The 20554-nt window shown below is 45.4% G+C and overlaps 1 protein-coding gene across 1 annotated transcript in view; it reads left to right on the top strand.

Moving 5' to 3' along the window:
• AKR1D1 (aldo-keto reductase family 1 member D1) overlaps window positions 1-20554 on the top strand; it is an 83938-nt gene that overhangs the window by 27515 nt on the left and 35869 nt on the right. The window contains exon 2 of the mRNA XM_063133360.1: window positions 18461-18628. Coding sequence (XP_062989430.1) covers window positions 18461-18628 — 168 coding nt within the window. The remainder of the gene's footprint in view (window positions 1-18460; window positions 18629-20554) is intronic.

The following is a 20554-nucleotide window of genomic DNA, read 5'->3' as shown; positions in this document are numbered from 1 at the left end:
ATCACCACTTTGTTGCTAACAATAGATGACTCACCACTTCCTTGCTTAGCAGGTTAATGTCTGATCCTATATATAAATTTAGCAAGGCTAAATGGGGAGATGAATGAACCCATTGTCCTGTTATTGAACTAGTCTCTTGAAACATTGATATCCAGTCATTATTTACCTTAGGACATACCCATCACATATGCATAGACGTTCCTGTGCCTGAGCACCCCCTCCAACACTCCAGGGATGCCCCTGGGCTCATCATTGATACTTTCCTTGGTGTGAGCAGAACTTCTCAAAATTATGTAAGTACGCAGAAATGTAGCAAGTCACGCTATTCCTGGCATGGGGGACAAATGACGGTGGTGGTGGTGGTGGTGGTGTGTGTAAAGTGCCTGCAAAAATTCTGGACATTAAGCAGCTATTAAAGTCCCAGGATCAATGTCAGAAGGTTTGTATGAGTTGATATTTTAGAGAGCTATGGATGGTCATATATTTATGTATTTATTCATTATCATATTTGTATCCTGCCTTTTTCATCTTGCAAGGAATCCAAAGCAGCTTACATTATCCACCACCTCCTCCTCCTCTTATTCTCACACCAACCCTGTTAGGTAGGTTAGGCTGAGAGTCAATGACTGGCCCAAAATCACCCAGTGAGCTTCATGGCCAAGGAGGAATTATTACGATTATTTATTTATTACATTTATATAACGCCCCATAGCCAAAACTCTCTGGGTGGTTATAAAAGTTAAAAATTAAAATTAAAACCTAGATCTTCAGTTTCCCGGTCCAACACTCTTAATCATTAGGCCACATTGACTTTCCCATATTAAGGGCTTAAGGTTCCTCATGGTGCTGTAAGAAATAATACATATTCATCATATGGGGACTGTATGCAAGGCTTTAAAATGTTTGTTCACCCCAGGTGTCTGACATAGACAAGCTAGACAGACATACTACTGGATTCCATGGTGGACTTTAAAATGGCAATAAACACACACACACATCTAATTGAAATGTTATGTAGAAGGAGCTTAAAAGAAAATGGATCTATATTATTCACTGGGCTAGAATATTCCTTCTAACTCTTGAGCAGAGACAGGTCCATTCTACCACCCTGTGGGGAAGGATGGAGATACTTGAAAGGTCCACACCCAACAGGGCCAGCTCTACCATTAGGCAGAATGCAGGAGCTGCCTCAGCTGATTTGGGATGCCACGGAAGGGCAGCAAATGGTTAGTTATTTAATTTATTGTTGTAATTTTCCTGCCAGAGAGAAGAGATGCTTGTGGGCTTCCTGACTCCAGTGCCAAAAACATTCGTTTTAACAGGTGCCTGCGGTGGAAGCTTAGTGATCATGAATTGGTTCAGGGCTGAACTGGCCCTCAGGAAAAGTGCCCTCTGACACTGACAGGGCCCTTCCTAAGCTGATGGAGCCCAGGTGCAGGTAGCGGTGTGCAGCAGCAACAAACTGCCATTTTAAATTCCCCACAAGACTATAATTGTAGGACATTTTAAGATGGTGGCTCACAGGCCCAACTGCACAGTTCTGGGGCCTAGGGCATAGAAAGCTGAATGGAGAGATCATAATAGTGCTCTTCAAATTCCTGACAGACTGTCACATAGTCCGTCAGTTGCCTTCAGAGGGCAGGGCTTGCTGTAATGGATATTAATTATAGGAAGGTAGATTTTGGGTGAAGATCAAGAAGAACATCTTATTGGTAAGCAGCATTTGACAACGGAACCAGTTGCTTAGAGGATAGTGGAGGATGGTGGCCCCAATGTCGGTGGTGGGTGAATCCACTCCAGGTTTCAATCAGAAACAGTCAGAACACCGTGAAGTACTTTGGATAGCTCTGTTAGTGTTCTGACTGGTTCTGAATGAAACCAAAAGCGGATTCACTGTACCACCAACATTAGAGTCACCAGCCTCCACTGCTAGGGAGGAGGAGGAGGTTTTTGCCAACTGGAGGTCTTCAAGCAGAGGCTAGAGAATGCTGTAGCTCTGGATTTCCTCCATTAGGCAAGGCGTTAGACCAGATGCCCTTGGAGGCCCCCTCCACTCTGTGATTCTATGAATACGCAGTTGTTTGACTCTAACTCTGCAACTCCTTTCCAGTCTTCAGCCTGCCCCTGTGTCACATCTTCAGTCTCAGCCATGTTACTTTTCTTCTCAGAAGTTAATCTGCAAACTGAGGAACAGAGCATTCCGTGGTACTGTACCTGCTTAGCCAATCAGTGCTGGAGGCTTCACCACCACAAAACAAAATTCAGTAAAGATGGTCACCCTGTTCAGCCATTTTGTATCCTTGAGACCCAAATGAGTGCAGAGACTTCATAGAATGTGCCCGTTTAGCCCTGCCTCCCAGAGTGTGTTGGCTGAGGCAAGCTCAGTGTCAGACTGATGGAGAGCTATTGTGTGTACAGAAGTATGATCATAGGCTGCCTGGGAGTTGTGACCAATGCACATATAGATATCTAGGGCAACGTGTTCTTAGAAGTCCCTTCACAAAAGACTAATGTGCATTGACCCTAAAGAAGCAATTGGGCAGCAATTTCTTATAGTTACACTCTGGCTAAACTGCCTTCTGGTATGTTACAATAATGTCTCTTCCAAACACAAATACTACTACTTCTTCTTCTCCAGTGGAAATGTTGAATGTAATGTTCTGAGATTTCTCCCTGATCTTGCATCATCATCTCATTTTTTGAAAGGTAGCCATACATTTTTAATTGGAGAGAGAGAAACATTTGTTCCCAATAATGCTAAGAGAGTGGAGAGTTGAGAGTCCCATAAGTAATTCAATAGTTTGTTGAGATTTGATCGTTTCTTGAGAAGACACTTCTCAGTAATAGAGGAATACTTCTCTCCCCCTCCTCTCCTCGGAATGTAGGACAGAAAGTACAAGTGCATTTATTTATACCTCACTGGTTATTGGTCACTTGCATCATGTGATGGCTTTGTTTCCCAGAATATACATCATGAATATGGAATTCTCATCTGAATTGAAAGACTTCATGTTCACTGGAGAGGATGGATTTTTTTGTTGTTGTTATTGTTCCCAAATGGTGGTTCTTGAAGATTCCAATTCCCCACATTTCCACATCTCCTCTTTTAAGACTGAATTTGAAGCATGCTTATTTAGAAACAGATCTGGGTGAAATCAATGGAACTTAACATCCAAATACACACAGTTCTGGCTATAAAAAAATGAAGAAGGAAAAAGGCATCTATTTTTGAGAACTAATATTCACAGGACATAAGAAGAGCCCTGCTGGACCAGACCTAGGGTCCATCTAGTCCAGCACTCTGTTCACACAGTGGCCAACCAGCTGTTGACCAGGGACCCACAAAGCAGGACAGCGGCCACACACTGGGTGGACATTTTCATGGAGCTGTCCATCACAATCCCAAGATCTCTTTCTTGTTTCGTCACTGCCAGCTCAGATCCCATTAGGTTATACTTGAAGTTGGTTGTGTGTTTTTTGCCCCAATGTGCATCACCTTACACTTGCTTACATTGAACCACATCTGCCATTTGGATGCCCACTCTCCCAGTTTGGAGAGATCACTTTGGAGCTCTTCACAATCCCTTTGTGTTTTGACAACCTTAAATAATTTGGTGTCGTCGGCAAACTTGGCCACTTCACTGCTCACTCCTAATTCCAGATCATTTATGAATAAGTTGAAAAGAATTGGTCCCAATACCGATCCCTGTGGGACCCCACTATTTACTTCCCTCCATCGGGAGAATTGACCATTTATTCCTACTCTCTGTTTTCTGTTCTCTAACCAGTTACTGATCCATAAGAGGACCTCTCCTCTTATTCCATGACTGCTAAGTTTGTTCAGGAGTCTTTGGTGGGAGACTTTATCAAAAGCCTTTTGAAAGTCCCAAGTAAACAATGTCCACCGGATCACCCCTGTCTACATGTTTGTTGACACTCTCAAAGAATTCTAGTAGATTAGTGAGACAGAACTTGCCTTTGCGGAAGCTGTGTTGATTCTTCTTCAGGTCTTCTTAAAATTTCTGAACCACCCTAGCAGTGGTTTATGTCATTGCTAGCTTCGCAGTTAACTGTAGTTAAACCCTGTGATGAAAATGTGAGCTTAAGTGTTTGTGTGAGTGAATTAATAGCCACAACTTCACACAGTGAACACTGATTTCTGAAATGAAATTTCCTGTCTACATTTCAGGATGCAATCTGTGTTCTCAAGTTCAAAATCCATGTATCTGATTTTGAGATTTGTAATTTGATAGCTGTTTTTAACTCTCTCCAAAGAGAGGTGTCCCCATACCACATGATCATGGGAAAATTCCCTACCATTGGCCAGGAGCTAGAAGCCTTTCTCATTACCACATTTAAGATTGGTAGGACTAATTCCCATCTCCTCCTGTTCTGAAGAAAGGTTGTGCCATGATGATTTTTTCCCTACCTATCAACATCCAAATTGACCCATGCATTTCTTCCATGGAAATATGACTTTCACTGGACTTGAGATACTGCTAAGAATAATTCTAGGCCATGAAAATTAAAGGAAAATCTATATATTATAGAAAGTGGATCTTGGAATGCCCATGATCTAAGCAACTTAGAGCTTTATACATATTTTTATGCCATCTGTCAGTAACCCCAATAATTCTTTAACTTTACTCCCTTAAGCATGCCTTCTTGCTCAATTTCATGCTATTGAGGACTATGGTGACTCGAGTGGGCATAGCAGAGAAGCCTTGCAGTAACTTAACTCTCCTTCCTGATCCTAGAAAAGCAGGGATCCCTGTTTCTGGAGGAGACGCTCAGGGCTGTGGACAAAGTATTCTCTGATAGGCCCACTCCCCTGTCAGTAGGCTCCGGTAGGATTACCTGGCTGTGGTAACAGCTTTCCAAGCAGTGCTGAGTAGCTAAAATTAAATGCTGCATTTTTAATTTCTGAAGTGCCCCAGAGTGTTGCTAGGTAAGGAGCATTGTGGGAAATTAAAAAAGATGGCTAGAGCTACCTCAGACTGCTTGGAATGCTCAGTTGGCTGTCTGGCAGCTGTCCATGGTTCCTTGGTGCTGATTCTGGCCCTGAGGTTCTGGTATTCGGGGTGGGTGGGAGTTATCACATAGCTCACCAGGGCTGGCCCAAGACATTTTGCTGCCTGAGGCAAAAGAAAAGTGGGCACTCTCCCCATTCCAAGTATAGGAGATAACTGGACTGGTGGTTGAATGGGACAGTGTCCTCTACCACACCTGAAGGCAACAGGCTAGCTTAGGGGACAGAGGATAGGGTGTGAGGCACACAGTGGAGAATGGCTGGGAGGGGGGGTTCAGGAGATACAGCTAGGGAGGCTTCTTCTGTTGCTGCCACCCCCCATCATCAGGACAAATAAAAGGAAGTACTTCTTCACACAGCATATAGTTATATTATGGTATTCACTACCACAAGATGTGGTGATGGTCACCAATTTGGATGGCTTTAAAAGGGGGGTCAATAAATTCCTGGGAGAGAAGGCTATCAATGGCTACTAGCCCTGATGGTTATGTGCTACCTCCAGTATCTGAGGCAGTAAGCCTGTGGGCACCAATTGCTGGGGAACATGGGTGTGAAGGTGCTGTTGCACCATGTCCTGCTTTTTTGGTCCCTGGTCGACAGCTGGTTGGCCACTGCGTGAACAGAGTGCTGGACTAGATGGACCAGCAGGGCACTTCTTACGTTCTTAAGCAGTCAAGTTGCTGTGTCTAATGGCAGGGCCAGGCCTGTAGCTCACTTTTCCCACAAATCGTCCCCTGGCTCTTCCACAAAATATCCAAAAAGGTGCTTTCCGAAAAGATTTGGTGCCATTCAAGAATTAATTGTCACCAATAGCTGGGGAGGGTAAGCTTTTCCAGTCCAAAGTCTGGATTCTGATCTCGGAAAGGTCTTGGGTGGGGAGAACATTCCTTCTCTGGTTGGGACCAAAGGCAAAACGGGTATGGGCAAAATATGATTCTTACAGATTTGGAAGTAAGCAGGATTGAATCACCCAGCAGAACTTTCCAATAACATCCCAAATACCAAACATCTGCACATTTACTCAGAAGTAAGTGGGAAAGAGTCCCTCAGTAGCACTTTCAAGTGGTGTTCCAAACACCAAGTCTCTGCATGACTACTTAGCAGTAGATGCTGGTGGCTCTGATGTCAATAGGGCGATGAATCCACTTTGTTTTCCAGGCAGCAAAGCACCTTGGATAGCTGGTTCTTACTGAAACCCAGTGCAGATTCACGTCCCCACTGACGCTGGAGCCATCAGCTTCTACTGGTACTCAGAAGTAAGCATGAGCAGCATTGTGTGTGGGGTGTCCCAGGAGATCACCTGTACTGTGGTACAGATGACTTTCCTTGCCTGTCTCTGAAGAAGGATCCCTTCAGAGACAGGCATTTGGGTCTGGACATGGCTGGCTCTCTGAAGAGCTGCACTGGCCAGAGCAGCTGATGTGGCTCTTCACAGAGCCCAGGCGATAACAATGAGGCGACAGGGGGTGATGGGGTGGGAAGTGCAGCAGTGACAGGGATGGGTGGGATGTGGCAAGGTTAGATAGTGGTGCAGTGTGTGTGTGTGTGTGTGTGTGTGTGTGCTGGGGCGGCAATTGGGGGGGGGGTTGGCACATGTGAGCTTCTGCACCTTCAGAACACCTTTAGAGTTCTGATGGGGTCTGACTTCTGGATTCACCGTCCCACTGACATCAGAGCCACCAGCCTCCACTGGTCAGACCATTGGTCCATATAGCCTGCTCTATAGTGAGGGAGACAGGAGCAGGCAGAGAACATCAGGGCCTGCTTCATTGGGACCCCTCCCCAATTCTGGGCTAACAGTCATCTTGATCCTGTGGGGAAGAAGAAGGAGCTGTTGGTCTGCCTTCCATTGGGAGATGAGAGTGGGGAGCAGGGCCTTCCTATCAGTCCTGCTAAACAGACTCCTTAATTCCTTTTTCTTTTCCCCCTCTTCCCTCCCCATCCCCATCATGTCTTTCTGTTTAGAATGTAAGCCTGAGGGCAGGGACTGTCTTCTTTACTGATTTATTGTAAGCCACTCCGGGAGCCTTTCTGGCCGAGGTGCAGGATAAAAATACTCTAAATAATAATAATAATAATAATAATAATAATAATAATAATAATAATAATAATAATAATACTCTGATAGGCTCTCCAAGGTCATTTGCAAGAGGATTTCCCAGACCCACAGCTGGAGATTGAACTGCAACAGGAAAGCTTGTGCTGGCACTGCAGTTACCCCTTAGCAGAATGAGCAGGCCCACAGCTCACCTGGTCACAGTTTCCCCTACTATGGTGAGATGTATTATAGTTCTGTTTAAATGATAGTATTAGCAATTGTTTATGCAAATCTAGGTCCTCTTTAGGCCTCTTTTTTGGCCATGTGCATATGACCACGCTCTCTCTTGTCCATATTTCTAACCTGATTTGCCAAATATACTAGCATAACAGATCTATGTTCTTTGCTGAGGAAGGAGATCAAAGGCTCGAAGTTGTACGAAATGAAATGGGGGGGGGATGAAAGTCTCACTAGAACTTCAGGAAGTTTTGGTAGCTCTGGACCTCATTTTGTGTTAATAAGTCCCAGCTGTTCAGCTATGAAGTCAAAGGATCATGGCTTCAGGTTAGGGATTAAGAGGCAAAAGGCAAAAGCAACCTCCTTTATGAAAGAGACTGTGGTAGGAAGCTATGGGCTGAGAGGTTGGAAAGAACAGGGTTATACGGTGGGAAAAATGCAATAAAATAATCCATCTCACCTCTTTTTAAAAGTCACACTAAAAGAGGAATAGGAAATCCTTAGATCTAGTACTCAAAATTTCCAATTTAAAAATGGCTAATTGGTGGCATTTAAGATCATATGCATGCATGCACACAGACACACACAAATGTCTGTAGATACATTAGCTATCTTGTGTGCTTCTGCGTAATGCAACAGCAGTTTGCATACAGCTGCACCATGGTGGAATTACCATAGTTTGACATAGTGGCCTCATTCAGAAGACACCTTAAACCATGGCTTTAACCATGGTGGGTAAGCCAGAAAGCCGGGCCATGTTCAGAAGTCACCTTAAACCATGGTGAATAATATCAAAAAGCTTTATTCACCGTGGTTAAGATGTGGTTGAAGGTGTCTTCTGAACACGGTCCAGCTTTCTGGCTTAACCACTGTGGTTAAAGCCATGGTTTAAGGTGTCTTCTGAAGGGGGCCAAAGACTGGTCAGAACATAGAGCTCTGCTGCATTAGACACAATGAGCTGTTGTTGGGTTACCTGACGGTTGATGCCCACCTTAAATAAGCCATGCCACCTAGGTTAGAGAAATTTGAGGAATTTGGCTAGCAAGCGCCTGGCACTCGTAGCAGCTGCAACAAGCCAGCGTGGTGTAGTGGCTAAAAGTGTTGGACTTGAAGTCAGGAGATCTGTGTTCTAGTCCCCACTCAGCTATGGAAACCCACTGGGTGACTTTGGGCAAGTCACAGACTCTCAGCCCAACCTACCTCACCGGCCTTGTACCTAGTAGGTAGATTTATTAGGAAATAGTTTGAGAATGTCAAATGTCTCTGGAGCTTCTCTCCACGGAACCTAGCTTGCTTACTCCCTGTTGCAACCTTGAAGCTGATGGTTCTCTGGGAACTTCAGAGTGTTTGGAAAGGAGGGGGCCACTCTTGGAAGCTGTCAACTCAGACTGTAGTGTCACCTTGGTGGGTTGTGCCATCCTGCCCACATGGGCATGGCTTATAGGTCAGAGGACGTGTCTGTCAAGTAGCTTTGAATAGGCCTTAAATGCTGGTGCAAAGCTGGAAAAGCTTTGCTAGGTTTCATCTCTTGACGCAACGCTTGACCTCCCTCCTGTTTTGGATTCCATCTCCAATTGAGACTTTGAAAGCACTCTGCACATGGACGCTTTGCTATTTGGACTTTGGATAACTAAGAACTGTGTTATGAAAAGTACTGTGAGGCTTTTCATAGACTTGAACTTGCATTCTCTGTGGATTGTGTGTGTGTGGCCAGACTCAGGTGGCAGGGAATTGCCAGTCCTTAGCAGAAGGTTGGGACTCTTGTGCCTGAGGTTTAACCCTCCCTAAGGTCATGGGAAACAGGGTCAGCTCAGTTGTGGCAGGCTGAGATTGACAAGTGCGGGACTGCTCTTCTCTGCCCGGCTCTCGTGGCTCAGAGCAACCCTTCCCTGGGATTTTGTTTTAGGTGATTGGTCAAGTCCCTTGTAGTGCCAGCGTATGCGGCATCTGGAGAAGCTCAAATGGTAGTGTACCCTAAACGCAACCGCCCCTCCCCGAGTGTTTGCCTTAAGGATCATTTCAGAAAAAGAGCCTAAAGCTTTCTAACCATCATTCAGCTTTAAGTGTGTTTTGGGGACTGTGTAACCATTAAGCCTGTCTACCGTGTGATTTCCTCAATAAAAGAAGTCTCACTGATGTGAGTGTCTTGTGTCAGCTTGCCAGCACATGTGAATGCCAGAGGGAGCAGGCGTGAACATGACATGTGGTGTCCATGACATGTGGTGCCCATTCATTGCAGGGTGGGGCAATAAATAAATAAAAATTAAAAAGAAATCACATCCAGAAATTGAGGGAAGGGGTGAAAACCTTTTGGGGAGGGGGGGGCTTCAGGTCTTACCTTACTGCAATGAGGTGGCCCAGGTCTCTGTGTGTATCTGCTGTCTCTTTTTAAACTTAAGTCATGTTCTCCTATGCTTTTGCAGCCTTCCAGGACAGAACAGTCTGGCTTTGCTATTCTGTGTAGCCAACCTTTTAGACTCCATATCTTAGTGAAACCGATCTTTACAAAGGATGTAGCAATCATTTGTTGGCTTCCCCCCACCCTCAAAAGTGGCTACATTTTGAGAGAGAGTGTGAAAGAACCTCTAGTTTAAATTAGGATATCTTCTCTAAGAAGGTACAGTGAGTCTTTAGAACTGCCGACTCCACAATTTTCTAGTATCCCTGCTCAAATAACTCAGTGATACTCTGCCCAAAACAACAGCATGGCTAAATTGTAGTATCGCCTTGGCCAAATTCTACAAAGTCACATATCTGGAATATGTCTGTGCTGTATCTGTGGTTATGCAAACTATGTAGATATGATGAGAATAATCAAGATCTGTCAAGGATGCTTTAGGGTGGATTCCTGCATTGAGCAGGGGGTTGGACTCGATGGCCTTGTAGGCCCCTTCCAACTTTGCTATTCTATGAAGATGCACAGTTCAGAAACAACATGTGGATGGAGCTGCCCGGTCAGCAAAGGAATCGAACCATTTGTCTCTCCTCTCAGTCGTAGTGTGCACAAACAAACCTAAGATGCATTGTGGCCTTTCCTATGGTTAGTTCACAGCTCTACCAACGTTTTAAAAACTACAATGCTCTCGCTTTAAAAAAAAAAGATGAGTATGTTGTTGTTGTTTCTGATTTGGGGCCAGTAAAGGGCTGCTTAATTTCTCCTCCTTTCCCTCCATACTGTTTTTAAACTGTTAACTGCAAAAGAGCAGACAGCTTTGGTCGTACCCTCCGAAACCACTGGACTTCATCTCTTTTTTCTATCCCTGGCCCCAACCTTACCGGAGAGAGGAGCCATATTTTTAGGAGAACAGCACTTGCTTTGCCAGCACTAATACCTACTAAGACCTTGTGCATGCAAGGACTTGTACCTGAGACCCCAGGGAGGTTCTCACGCATCAGAAGAGAAAAAAATGAGCTGGGCTAGATTAGGGTGATCATATGAAAAGGAGGACAGGGCTCCTGTATCTTTAACAGTTGCATAGAAAAGGGAACTTCAGCAGGTGTCATTTGTATATATGGAGAACCTGGTGAAATTCCCTCTTCATCACAACAGTTTATTTATTTATTTATTACACTTATACACCGCCCCCATAGCCAGGGCTCTCCGGGCTGTTCACAAAAATTCTAAAATTAAGATAAAAACTAGTTAAAGCTGCAGGAGCTATACTAGAGTGATTTAAAAGAGGGCAGGGCACCTGCAGCTTTAACTGTTGTGATGAAGAGGAAATTTCACCAGGTTCCCCATATATACAAATGACACCTGCTGAAATTCCCTTTTCAATACAACTGTTAAAGATACAGGAGCTCTGTCCTCCTTTTCATATGGTCACCCTGGGCTAGATGGGCCATTCAAAAACGGTCCAAGCCATTCCGGTGTAGTGGTGAGAGTGATGGATAAAGAGTAGGAAGACTAATTTTAAATCCCCACTCAGCCATGAAGGACCCTGGGTGACCGTGGTCATCCAGATTAACTCTCATTTTAGCCTACCTCTCTGTGTTGTGAAGATAAACCTAACTAGGGGAATGGAGAGGGGACAGGGTGAGAACTATATACTAGGGATGTGCTCCGCTCCGATTAGGAGCGTAGAAGCAGTAGCGGATTGGCCTGCTCCGCCTTACCCAGAGGCGGAGTAGGAGCGGACCGCGGACCCCCTAGAAGCAAGGCGAAGAGAAGCGCCCATTTTTCGGAGCTCCGAGTTCAGGCGGAGCGCTCCGGTCGCCATCTTGAAAACATTTCGCCATAGGATTGCATTGCGGCAAATAATCGCGCATAACTATGTTGTTTTTGAAGCTATCATTCTGAAAATTCTTGTGCACAGAGAGTCGTGGATGGGGGTCATTTTGAGACCACTCTCACCTCTCTGCGTTGTCTGGGTCACGGGCTATATTTTTGTGAAAATCGGGTCAACCGCGCGGCTCAAACTGCGTTTTCAGCTTTTCGCCCATAGGATTGCATTGAGGGAAAGAATCGGGGATAACTGGGGGGGGGGGTTTAAGCTATCGTTCTGAAAATTCTTGTGCACAGAGAGTCGTGGATGGGGGTCATTTTGAGACCACTCTCACCTCTCTGCGTTGTCTGGGTCGCGTGCTATATTTTTGTGAAAATCGGGTCAACCGCGCGGCTCAAACTGCGTTTTCGGCTTTTCGCCCATAGGATTGCATTGAGGGAAAGAATCGGGGATAACTGGGGGGGGGTTTAAGCTATCATTCTGAAAATTCTTGTGCACAGAGAGTCGTGGATGGGGGTCATTTTGAGACCACTCTCAACTTTCTGCATCGTACGGGTCGCGGGCTAGAAGTTTTTAAAAAATCGGCGGGAAAAATACCTTTTTCAAAGGGCTGAGGGGCAGAGTCAGCTCCCGGTCATGATGATCCCAAAGTTGGAGGAGGGCATAGGCAAAACAGGTAACTTGGGATTCTGGGAAACTTCTCTTTCTTCATCTGAACGGGCTTTTCCCCGTGTTTTTTAACACAGTAGCCCCACCAAATGCACAAACACAACCTGAAATCATATACTAAGCCAAGAATAAGAGATAGAAACACAGCACTGCTCCCCACCCTAACCTTGGGGAACAACTGAATCGATGTGGTGCAACGGGATGAGCTCCCCTAGGGCATCTCATCGTGGACGTGCCCCCACTCTCTCCTGCACTGGAAGGCCATTAGAGCCTTCCAAAGAGAGTAAAACGGTGGAGCAATGCCTATCATGAGTTGAAGTGAATGGTCACTTTTCAGTGGTAGAGCAATGCCTGTTATGAGTTGAAGTGAGCGTTTTACTTCTTCTCAGAGCTGTTGGTGGCTGTCTTGAACTGGCAGCTACTTCCCCCTCCCCCGGGCACGTCCCCCTATTGCTGGTAAAAGACAGATATAGCCTTTTTAAAAAAATTCTTCTTGCTGTTTATTGAGCAACACTGCTTCTTTTAATTCCACCCCTCCTTTGTTTATTGATTGATTTATTCCATTTTCTATGCATTACTGGCTTATCCTTGGCTCACTTCCTTATGCCCCCAGAAATGCCAGCTGCATGCCTGCCTGCCTTCCCTCCCTTCTCCCCTGCCCACCTCGCAGGGATGTTGTGTGTCGGGTGCCCGATTTTCAAAAATTCGCCAAAAATCAGGGGATGATGGGATTGCTTTGAAACTTGGCGTGCGTGTGTATATCCCCATGAGGTGTCATGGTGCCAAACATGAGGTTTCTAACTTGAACAGAAAAAAAGTTGTATAATTTTTTAGCTTTCAATGCAAGCCTATGGGGGGGGGAACGGAGCTCCGGATCCGGATCCGGAGCTCCGGGCGGAGCGGAGCGGAAGTGGGCGGAGCGGGGGCGGGGCGGAGCGGCCCGATCCGGAAAATGGCGGATCTGCAAGTGAAGCGGAGCGGGGGGTCCGTGCACACCCCTACTATATACCCTGCCTTGTGCTCCATCGAACAAAATAAATGTAATAAATAAACATAAGGCAACTTTATATATTCCCTACTTTATCAGATTCCACTGCTGGAGGCAAGGTACCATCTTAGCAGGCACAACAAAGCGATGTGTGTCCTAGATGCACCATTTATTATTCAGCAGCATTATATAGCATACATATCACTACGGCGGTCAGGTCTCTTTTTTGCTCTCTGATGTTTCTGATGTAGCTGAACCCCCTAATATGCTGCCGCCGCCGCCATGTTTGCCCCGAGAGGGAAAGGGAGAGTTTAAAGAAGATGAGGAAGGAAGGCGGGGGTGCAGAAGAAGAAGATATTAATGGGGGAAATGGGGGGAAAGGAGAGGAGAGAATTGTGAAGGGAGTTGTCGTGTGGAAAGGACGAGGCGGAGAAAGAAGTATTAAAATGATGGGGGGGAAGTGGACGATGGATGGGGCTGAGGAGGAGGAGAAGGATGGAGAGGAGAAGGAGAGGGTGAGGGGGGACGTGAATGGTGGTGGGGAAGGAAGGAGCAAAGGCTTCGAGGGCTTCCAAGGAGCCGGATCAGGCCCGGTGGGTTTTCCCTTCTCGCTCGCTGGGCTCCGGCGCCGCCTTTGCTCCTTCTCCCAGGCAGCCCGAGTCACCTCAGGCGCCGCCATCGCTTGGCCCCCATCGCCGCCGGTGACAGAATCCAGCCGGCCCGGAAAGGAGGGACTGAGGCGCGGGGTGAGGAAGAGGAAGAGGAGGAGGCCGACGAGGGAAGGCCGGCCCCGGCCTCTGACGCCGATGCTGCCATTCGGCTCCGCCTCAAACCGAGAGTGTGGGAAGCCTCGAAGCTGGGAAAGGGAAGGAAAGGAGGAGCGAGCGAGGCCTTGTCGTCGTCGAGCCGCTCGGAGCCGGTGAGATTCCGGGCAGCGGGGATGTCTGTGTGGCTGACGGTGGAGGGAGGCGAGTGAGGTTGGGGGGCTTTACGTCCCCTCAGCGGCACTCTCCTCCTCAGGCCCGGCAGAGTCGGTGTGTGTGTATGTGGATTTGTAATAAAGGCCGCCGCCCCCTCCTCGTAGTTTGGGGAATAAATGAGGCATTTTATCCCTCAGCCCGGCCTTCCCGATCCTGTCGCTTTCCTGTCTTGTTGGACTACAACCCCCATCACCCCCAACCTGGCACTGTCCCGGTGTGTTTGACTACAGTCCCGTTGCCCCCAGGCGGTATGCCCCAACCATCAGGTGTGTCGGAGTACAGCACTCTCAGGAGTGTTGGACTACAACACTCATCATCCACAGCTAGGATGCTCTTCTCCTCTCCATGGGGTGGTGGTGGAATGAACTGGCCTGTGCCACCCATACAAAAGCTCCCAGTTCTACTATCAAACACCACCCTTCTGCCCACCCAAAGGAGCTAGTAAAAACTTGGAAAGTTGTGGGAAAATATGCAAGGCTATTTCTTGTATTTTTAAACACCCACCCACCACTTTTTTGTATAATTTACAGGGGTTGCAGCATTTGAGTCTGCTTGTTTCACACATCACATAGCAGGGGATGGGCCTACTTGCAGGGGTATGTGTTTGTAAGCCCATATTTATTTATTTATTATGTTTATATCCTGCCTTTTTTCTTCCAAGGAACCCAAGACGGCGTACGTAATCCTCCTCCTCTCCATTTAATCCTCACAACAACAACCCTGTGAGGTAGGTTGGGCTGAGAGTCTGTGACTGGCCCAAAGTCACCCAGTGGGTTTCCATGGCCAAGTGGAGACTAGAACCCAGATCTCCCGACTCCCAGTCCAACACCTTAGCCGCTACACCACACTGGCTCTGTTCGTCCATTATGCTAAATTTTATTTATTTATTATTGATTCATTACGTTTCCATACTGCCCATTAGCGAAGGCTGTTCAGGCAGTTTACAAGATTTACAAGATACAACTTAAAACCATAAAATGCAATAACATAGTATAAAACCATAAGTTTTAAACAATAACAAAGTAGCAATCAAGATAAAAGCCAGCAGCAGTGCAAAGATCTAAAAGTGCAATTTTTAAAGTTGAAGGGGGTGGCGGTACCTGTGGCCTTCTAGATGTTGTGGCACTACAAGCCCCATCATCCCTGTTGATTGGCCATTGGAGTTGGAGTCTAATAACATCTGGAGGGCCACAGAGGCTGATGGGAGTTGGAGTCCAAAAAATCTGGAAGGCCACAAGTTGCCCACCCTGTATTTACAAGATTCTTGCCTTTTACTCTGGGGTAAGGAATGTAGGTTAATGTTACTCTCCTCCAGCTTTGTACCCGACACCACTGGTGCCGATTATAACTCCCATTTGGTGGATTTCTGTGAGGGTCATCTGCCAATGAAGAAAACATTAGCACAAGACAAAAAGTGAATATGGCATTGAAACAACTAGCCCAATAAGAGCCCAGGTCATCATAACATAAAAAAAAGTTATCAGCTTTTTCATATTTAAAAGTAATTGTGTTTATTGCATTGAAATCATCAAGACTAATAGTCCGTATTATATTAACTGATTTTCTATATAATGATATGGTAGTCTAAACTCTATTCTCAAAAATGAAAATGGCTTTTTGATTAATGTGTTGCTTTTGATTATATGTAACCCAGAAAGCTTTGGCTACTGGGCAAACAGCGAGGAATCAAATATAAAGCTAAGACTACGAGCTTCCTTGACTGGAGTAAGCGTAACATCATTGACTGTAAGAGAGAATGAGAGATGAGGAGAAGGTTTAGGAGGAAAGACAAGCAATTCAGTCTTTGCCATATTAAGTTTCAAACGACGATGAAGCAACCAAGCTGAGATATCTGAAAGACATGCCGAGATACGATCGTGAACATCAGGAGAAAGATCCGGAGATGAAAGATATAATTGTGTATCATCAGCATACAGATGATATTGGAGGCCATGAGATTGAATAAGATTACCCAAGGGCAACATGTATAAAGAAGACAACAACGGACCAAGCACCGAGCCTTGCGGAACCCCTACTGAAAGGGGAAAAGAAGAAGACGAGCTGCCATTAGCCAACACGCTGAAAGAGCGACCCGCTAGATAGGAGGCAAACCAGTTATAGACAGAGCCACAAAATCCAAGGTCATGAAGGGAATCTAAAAGAAGATCATGATCAACCGTGTCAAAGGCTGCAGTTAGATCAAGGAGAATAAGAACGGAATAATGGCCTTTAGACTTGGCAGTAAGAAGATCATTGGTAATCTTAGTAAGGGCTGTTTCAGTGGAATGCAAAGGACAGAATCCAGATTGAAAAGGATCCAAAGCAGAGTTACTAGAAAGAAAGTCAAGACAACAAGAGTAGACCACATGCTCCAGGATCTTTGAAACAAACGGCAACAAAGAGACAGGTTGGTAGTTAGACAGAGATAGCCTATGAAGAGTAGGTTTCTTGAGAATAGGAGAGACTGTAGCATGTTTAAAAGCAGAAGGAAATGAACCAGAGGACAGAGAAAAATTAATAATATGAAGCAAGGAAGGGAGGATAGCAGGGATAAGATTAATAAAAACGCGAGAAGGAATCGGATCACGAGAACAAGTGGAGGGCTTCGAAGAGCGCAGTATTGTAGACAGTTCATCAGCTGAGACCGAAGGAACCGCAGAGAAATTTGCAGGAGGAACTGGCAGATGAGGAACAGGAACTGGAAGAGGAGCAGAGCTGGCCAGATCAGAGCGAATAGTTTGGATTTTAGCATTGAAAAAAGAGGCAAAGTTATTAGCAGACAGAGAGGCGGGGAGAGATGGTGGATTAGGCTTCAGAAGAGAATTGAAGGATGCAAAGAGCCATTGAGGATGCCTAGCATTTGACTGGATCAACGTTGAGTAATACTGCTGTTTGGCCAATGAAATGGCAGAAGAGAAAGAAGAGAGTACAAATTTGTAATGGACAAAGTCCGCCCAGTCCCTGGTCCTACGCCAAAGTTGTTCAGCTGCCCGGGAACAAGAGCGAAGGTAGCGGAGGAAAGAGGTGAGTCACGGTTGGGGTTGAGAAGGGCGAACTATCCGAGTTGTAGATGGAGCAAGATTATCAAGAGTTGAAGATAAGGAGGAATTAAAGAAGGAGACAGCTGAGTCCAAGGAGACAGCCGAAAAGACAGAAGGAAGAGAAGAGGCTAGAGACTGAGAAAAAGCCTCATAATTGATAGATTGCAAGTCACGACAAGAGCGAGAAGCGGGACGTGAAGGAGGAGGATTATGAGTAATATTGAAAGAAACTAGGTGATGATCTGACAACGGAAAGTGAGCAGTAGAAAAGTCCAGAACAGAGCAATTCCGAGTGAGAACAGATCTACACTCCCCCAAGTTCTCCAAATCTTGCCAGCCAGCCCTCTCTTATGCTAGGCTCGCAGCCACCCGCGTCCTCACTATATTCACCCCAGAAGTCTCTCTCCTGGACCTCATTCCAAATTCTTTGCTCAGCAGCACACAGGGCAATCTTTTAAAATCATTAGTAGGGCATTTTATGTATGGTGTATTCTATGTATGGTGCTGGAACTTAAGATGACACTCGTTGTTAATGTGATAGAATCTGTTTTCAATGTGAATCTGTTTTAGTAAGTTTGGATTAGGTCATTATCTGATTAAATTTAAAGATGGTGAAAATTGACTGTATCTTTATATATGCCTGGTTATCACTACAGCAAAAAAAAAGTATTCAGAGTCTCCATTTTAAAATGTGTATTTTTAAAGTACAGATTACTTGTTAATTAAAAAAATACAGTTTACTTCAGTTTTCATTTATTTTGTTTGTTTGATGAATGAAAAAAAGTCCTTTATTACTGTATATTTAATCAATGTTTACCTTAAAAAAAATCCCTGGCTGAACCCCCTAATGAAATGTGCTGCGCACGCCTAGGATTGCATTTTTAAAGTATTCTTATCTTGTTCTTCAAACCTAAAAGCTCCTGGAGCACCGGGCATATAATCAGTAAAACAATACTGCCCCGGCTGCAGACTTATGATCTAAAAAGACATGACAAACAAAGGGAAAGGAATGGGGAGGAAAGAGGGGGAAAGTTAAGTCTTTCAGCAGGGCAGGTGAAATGCGCCCCCCTCTTATTTCCTCCTGCTAGAATGGCTGCTAGTAGTGACAGTTCCTACAAAACGTCTGCTATTCTGCAATCATTTTTCATGTAAGCTGTCTCGGGGATCAGGGCCTTCTGTGAAAAGTTGAAGAGCAGCTATAAGTACAAAAATAAAACTTGTTTCTCTCTCTCTCTCCCTCTTCTGATTACAGACCCCAAAAGACACGTGTCTCGAGTCTGTGAAAACAGCGATTGATGTAGGTTACCGCCACATTGATGGAGCTTTTGTGTATTATAACGAACATGAAGTTGGCCAGGCCATCCGGGAGAAGATCGCCGAAGGGAAGATCAAGCGTGAAGACATCTTTTATTGTGGCAAGGTAAGAAATACCAGTGAATTATTTCTAGGGATGGGATGGAGAAGGATGGGGTGCCTAAATGCATGCTGTTGCCTTTAACTGGTAGTTCATTTTCCTCAGATCAAAGGTGGCGCTTGGAAAGCTGATAAGCAGGAGCAGGGAAATTATTTGCAGATGGTATCAAAAGAATCAGGGGAGGCTGGGGCCTCTGATGTCAGTAGAGCGGTGAATCTGCTTCTGGTTTCAGTCAGAACCAGTCAGAACTCTAAGGGAGCTATCCAAGGTGCTTTCACCTCACTGATATCACAACCACCAGCCTCCTCTGACTATAATCCCATTTTCCTTTCCAAGCATGTCCAGGCAGCTGGACATCCATCTGTCAGGGATGCTTTAGGGTGGATTCCTGCATTGAGCAGGGGGTTGGACTCGATGGCCTTGTAGGCCCCTTCCAACTCTGCTATTCTATTATTCTATGATTTGGGCCAGATCTACACCAAACAACTTCATTGGCTGCCAGTCCAGGTCCAGGCCGGATTCAAAGTGCTGGTACTAACATTCAAAGCCCTAAACGGCTTGGGGCCAGGTTATTTGAAGGAACGCCTCCTCCCGTATGTACCTGCCCGGACCTTAAGATCATCCACAGGGGTCCTTCTTCGCGAACCCCTGCCAAAGGAAGTGAGGCAGGTGGCTACTAGGAGGAGGGCTTTCTCTGCTGTGGCAGCCCGGCTGTGGAATGAGCTCCCCAGAGAGGTTCGCTTGGCACCTACAGTGTACTCCTTTCGTCACCAGCTGAAGACCTTTTTATTTTCTCAGTATTTTAACAATTTAACTTAAATTTAAACTTTGCTGTTTTAATTCCATATTTTAACCTATATTAATTTTTGCTATGTGGTTTTAAACCTGGTTGTGCTTTTTATATTGTATTTTGTATTCGTGTTTTTAAATTGTTGGTTGTTTTTATGCTCTTCATGGTTTTAATTTTTGTAAACCGCCCAGAGAGCTTTGGCTGTTGAGTGGTAAAAGAATGTAATAAATAAATAAATAAATATGACACTTTGAAAACTGTATATGGAGTGTGTCCTGGGCCCCAATAGTTGTCAAAATCATTATAAACCATTTTAAAGCAATAGTGTAGATTCTGCCTTGGGTAGAATCATAGAATCGTAGAGTTGGAAAGGGCATATAAGGCCATCAAGTCCAACCTCCTGCTCAATGTAGGAATCCACCTTAAAGCCTCCCTGACAGACAGCTGTCAGAGCAGAGCTCCATCTCAACATGCTTCACAGCCCTTTCCTAAGTAACAGCTTCTGCGTTGATGCCCAACTCTCTAGGCCTTTCCTGTATGATTAGGAAACTTAACCAAGTATAAACAATGGGGAAACAGCATGCAACACAATTGCATTTAGAAATATGACATCACTTCATTGATGTTGTCATAAGAGGATCTTTGCGTATTTGTTAATAATTTGCTTGGCTGATGGCCTGGGGTTACACCTGAGCTCTGTGATCGGGTCACTTCTTGCAATAACTTTGATCTGTACATGTAGATTCTTCTATAGGTTGCAGGTGCAGGGAGGAGTTTATCTATATTTATATCCAGCTCTATGAGAAGTGTTCCTTTCTGCCTCCCCCTGAAACCCCACAGTTTCCCTCTCCCAGGGTGGTGTTGGGTAATCCCGATGCTAAGAAGGGAACACAGGTTTTCTGGGCAGCCCTCCAGGTACCAGAGCTGCCCTCGCCTTATTCCTTGTGGAAGGCAACCAACCGCCGGCCACCTTCCACCAGACACCACCCCTGGATTGGCCCCGGAGTATCATCAGATGACTGAAGCGCCATACTGATGTTACTCTGATTTTAAAAATTGGAGTAAATCCTGACTTTTTCAATCAGCAGCTTCACAGCACAGCCCCATGATGGCTGCGAAGCTGCGCCTGCGTCATCTAACTG

Source organism: Elgaria multicarinata, chromosome 9 (assembly GCF_023053635.1).
Source record: "Elgaria multicarinata webbii isolate HBS135686 ecotype San Diego chromosome 9, rElgMul1.1.pri, whole genome shotgun sequence".
Lineage (NCBI taxonomy): Eukaryota > Metazoa > Chordata > Lepidosauria > Squamata > Anguidae > Elgaria > Elgaria multicarinata.
Note: the sequence above shows the minus strand (reverse complement) of the source record. Positions and strands in the feature narration are given on the sequence as shown.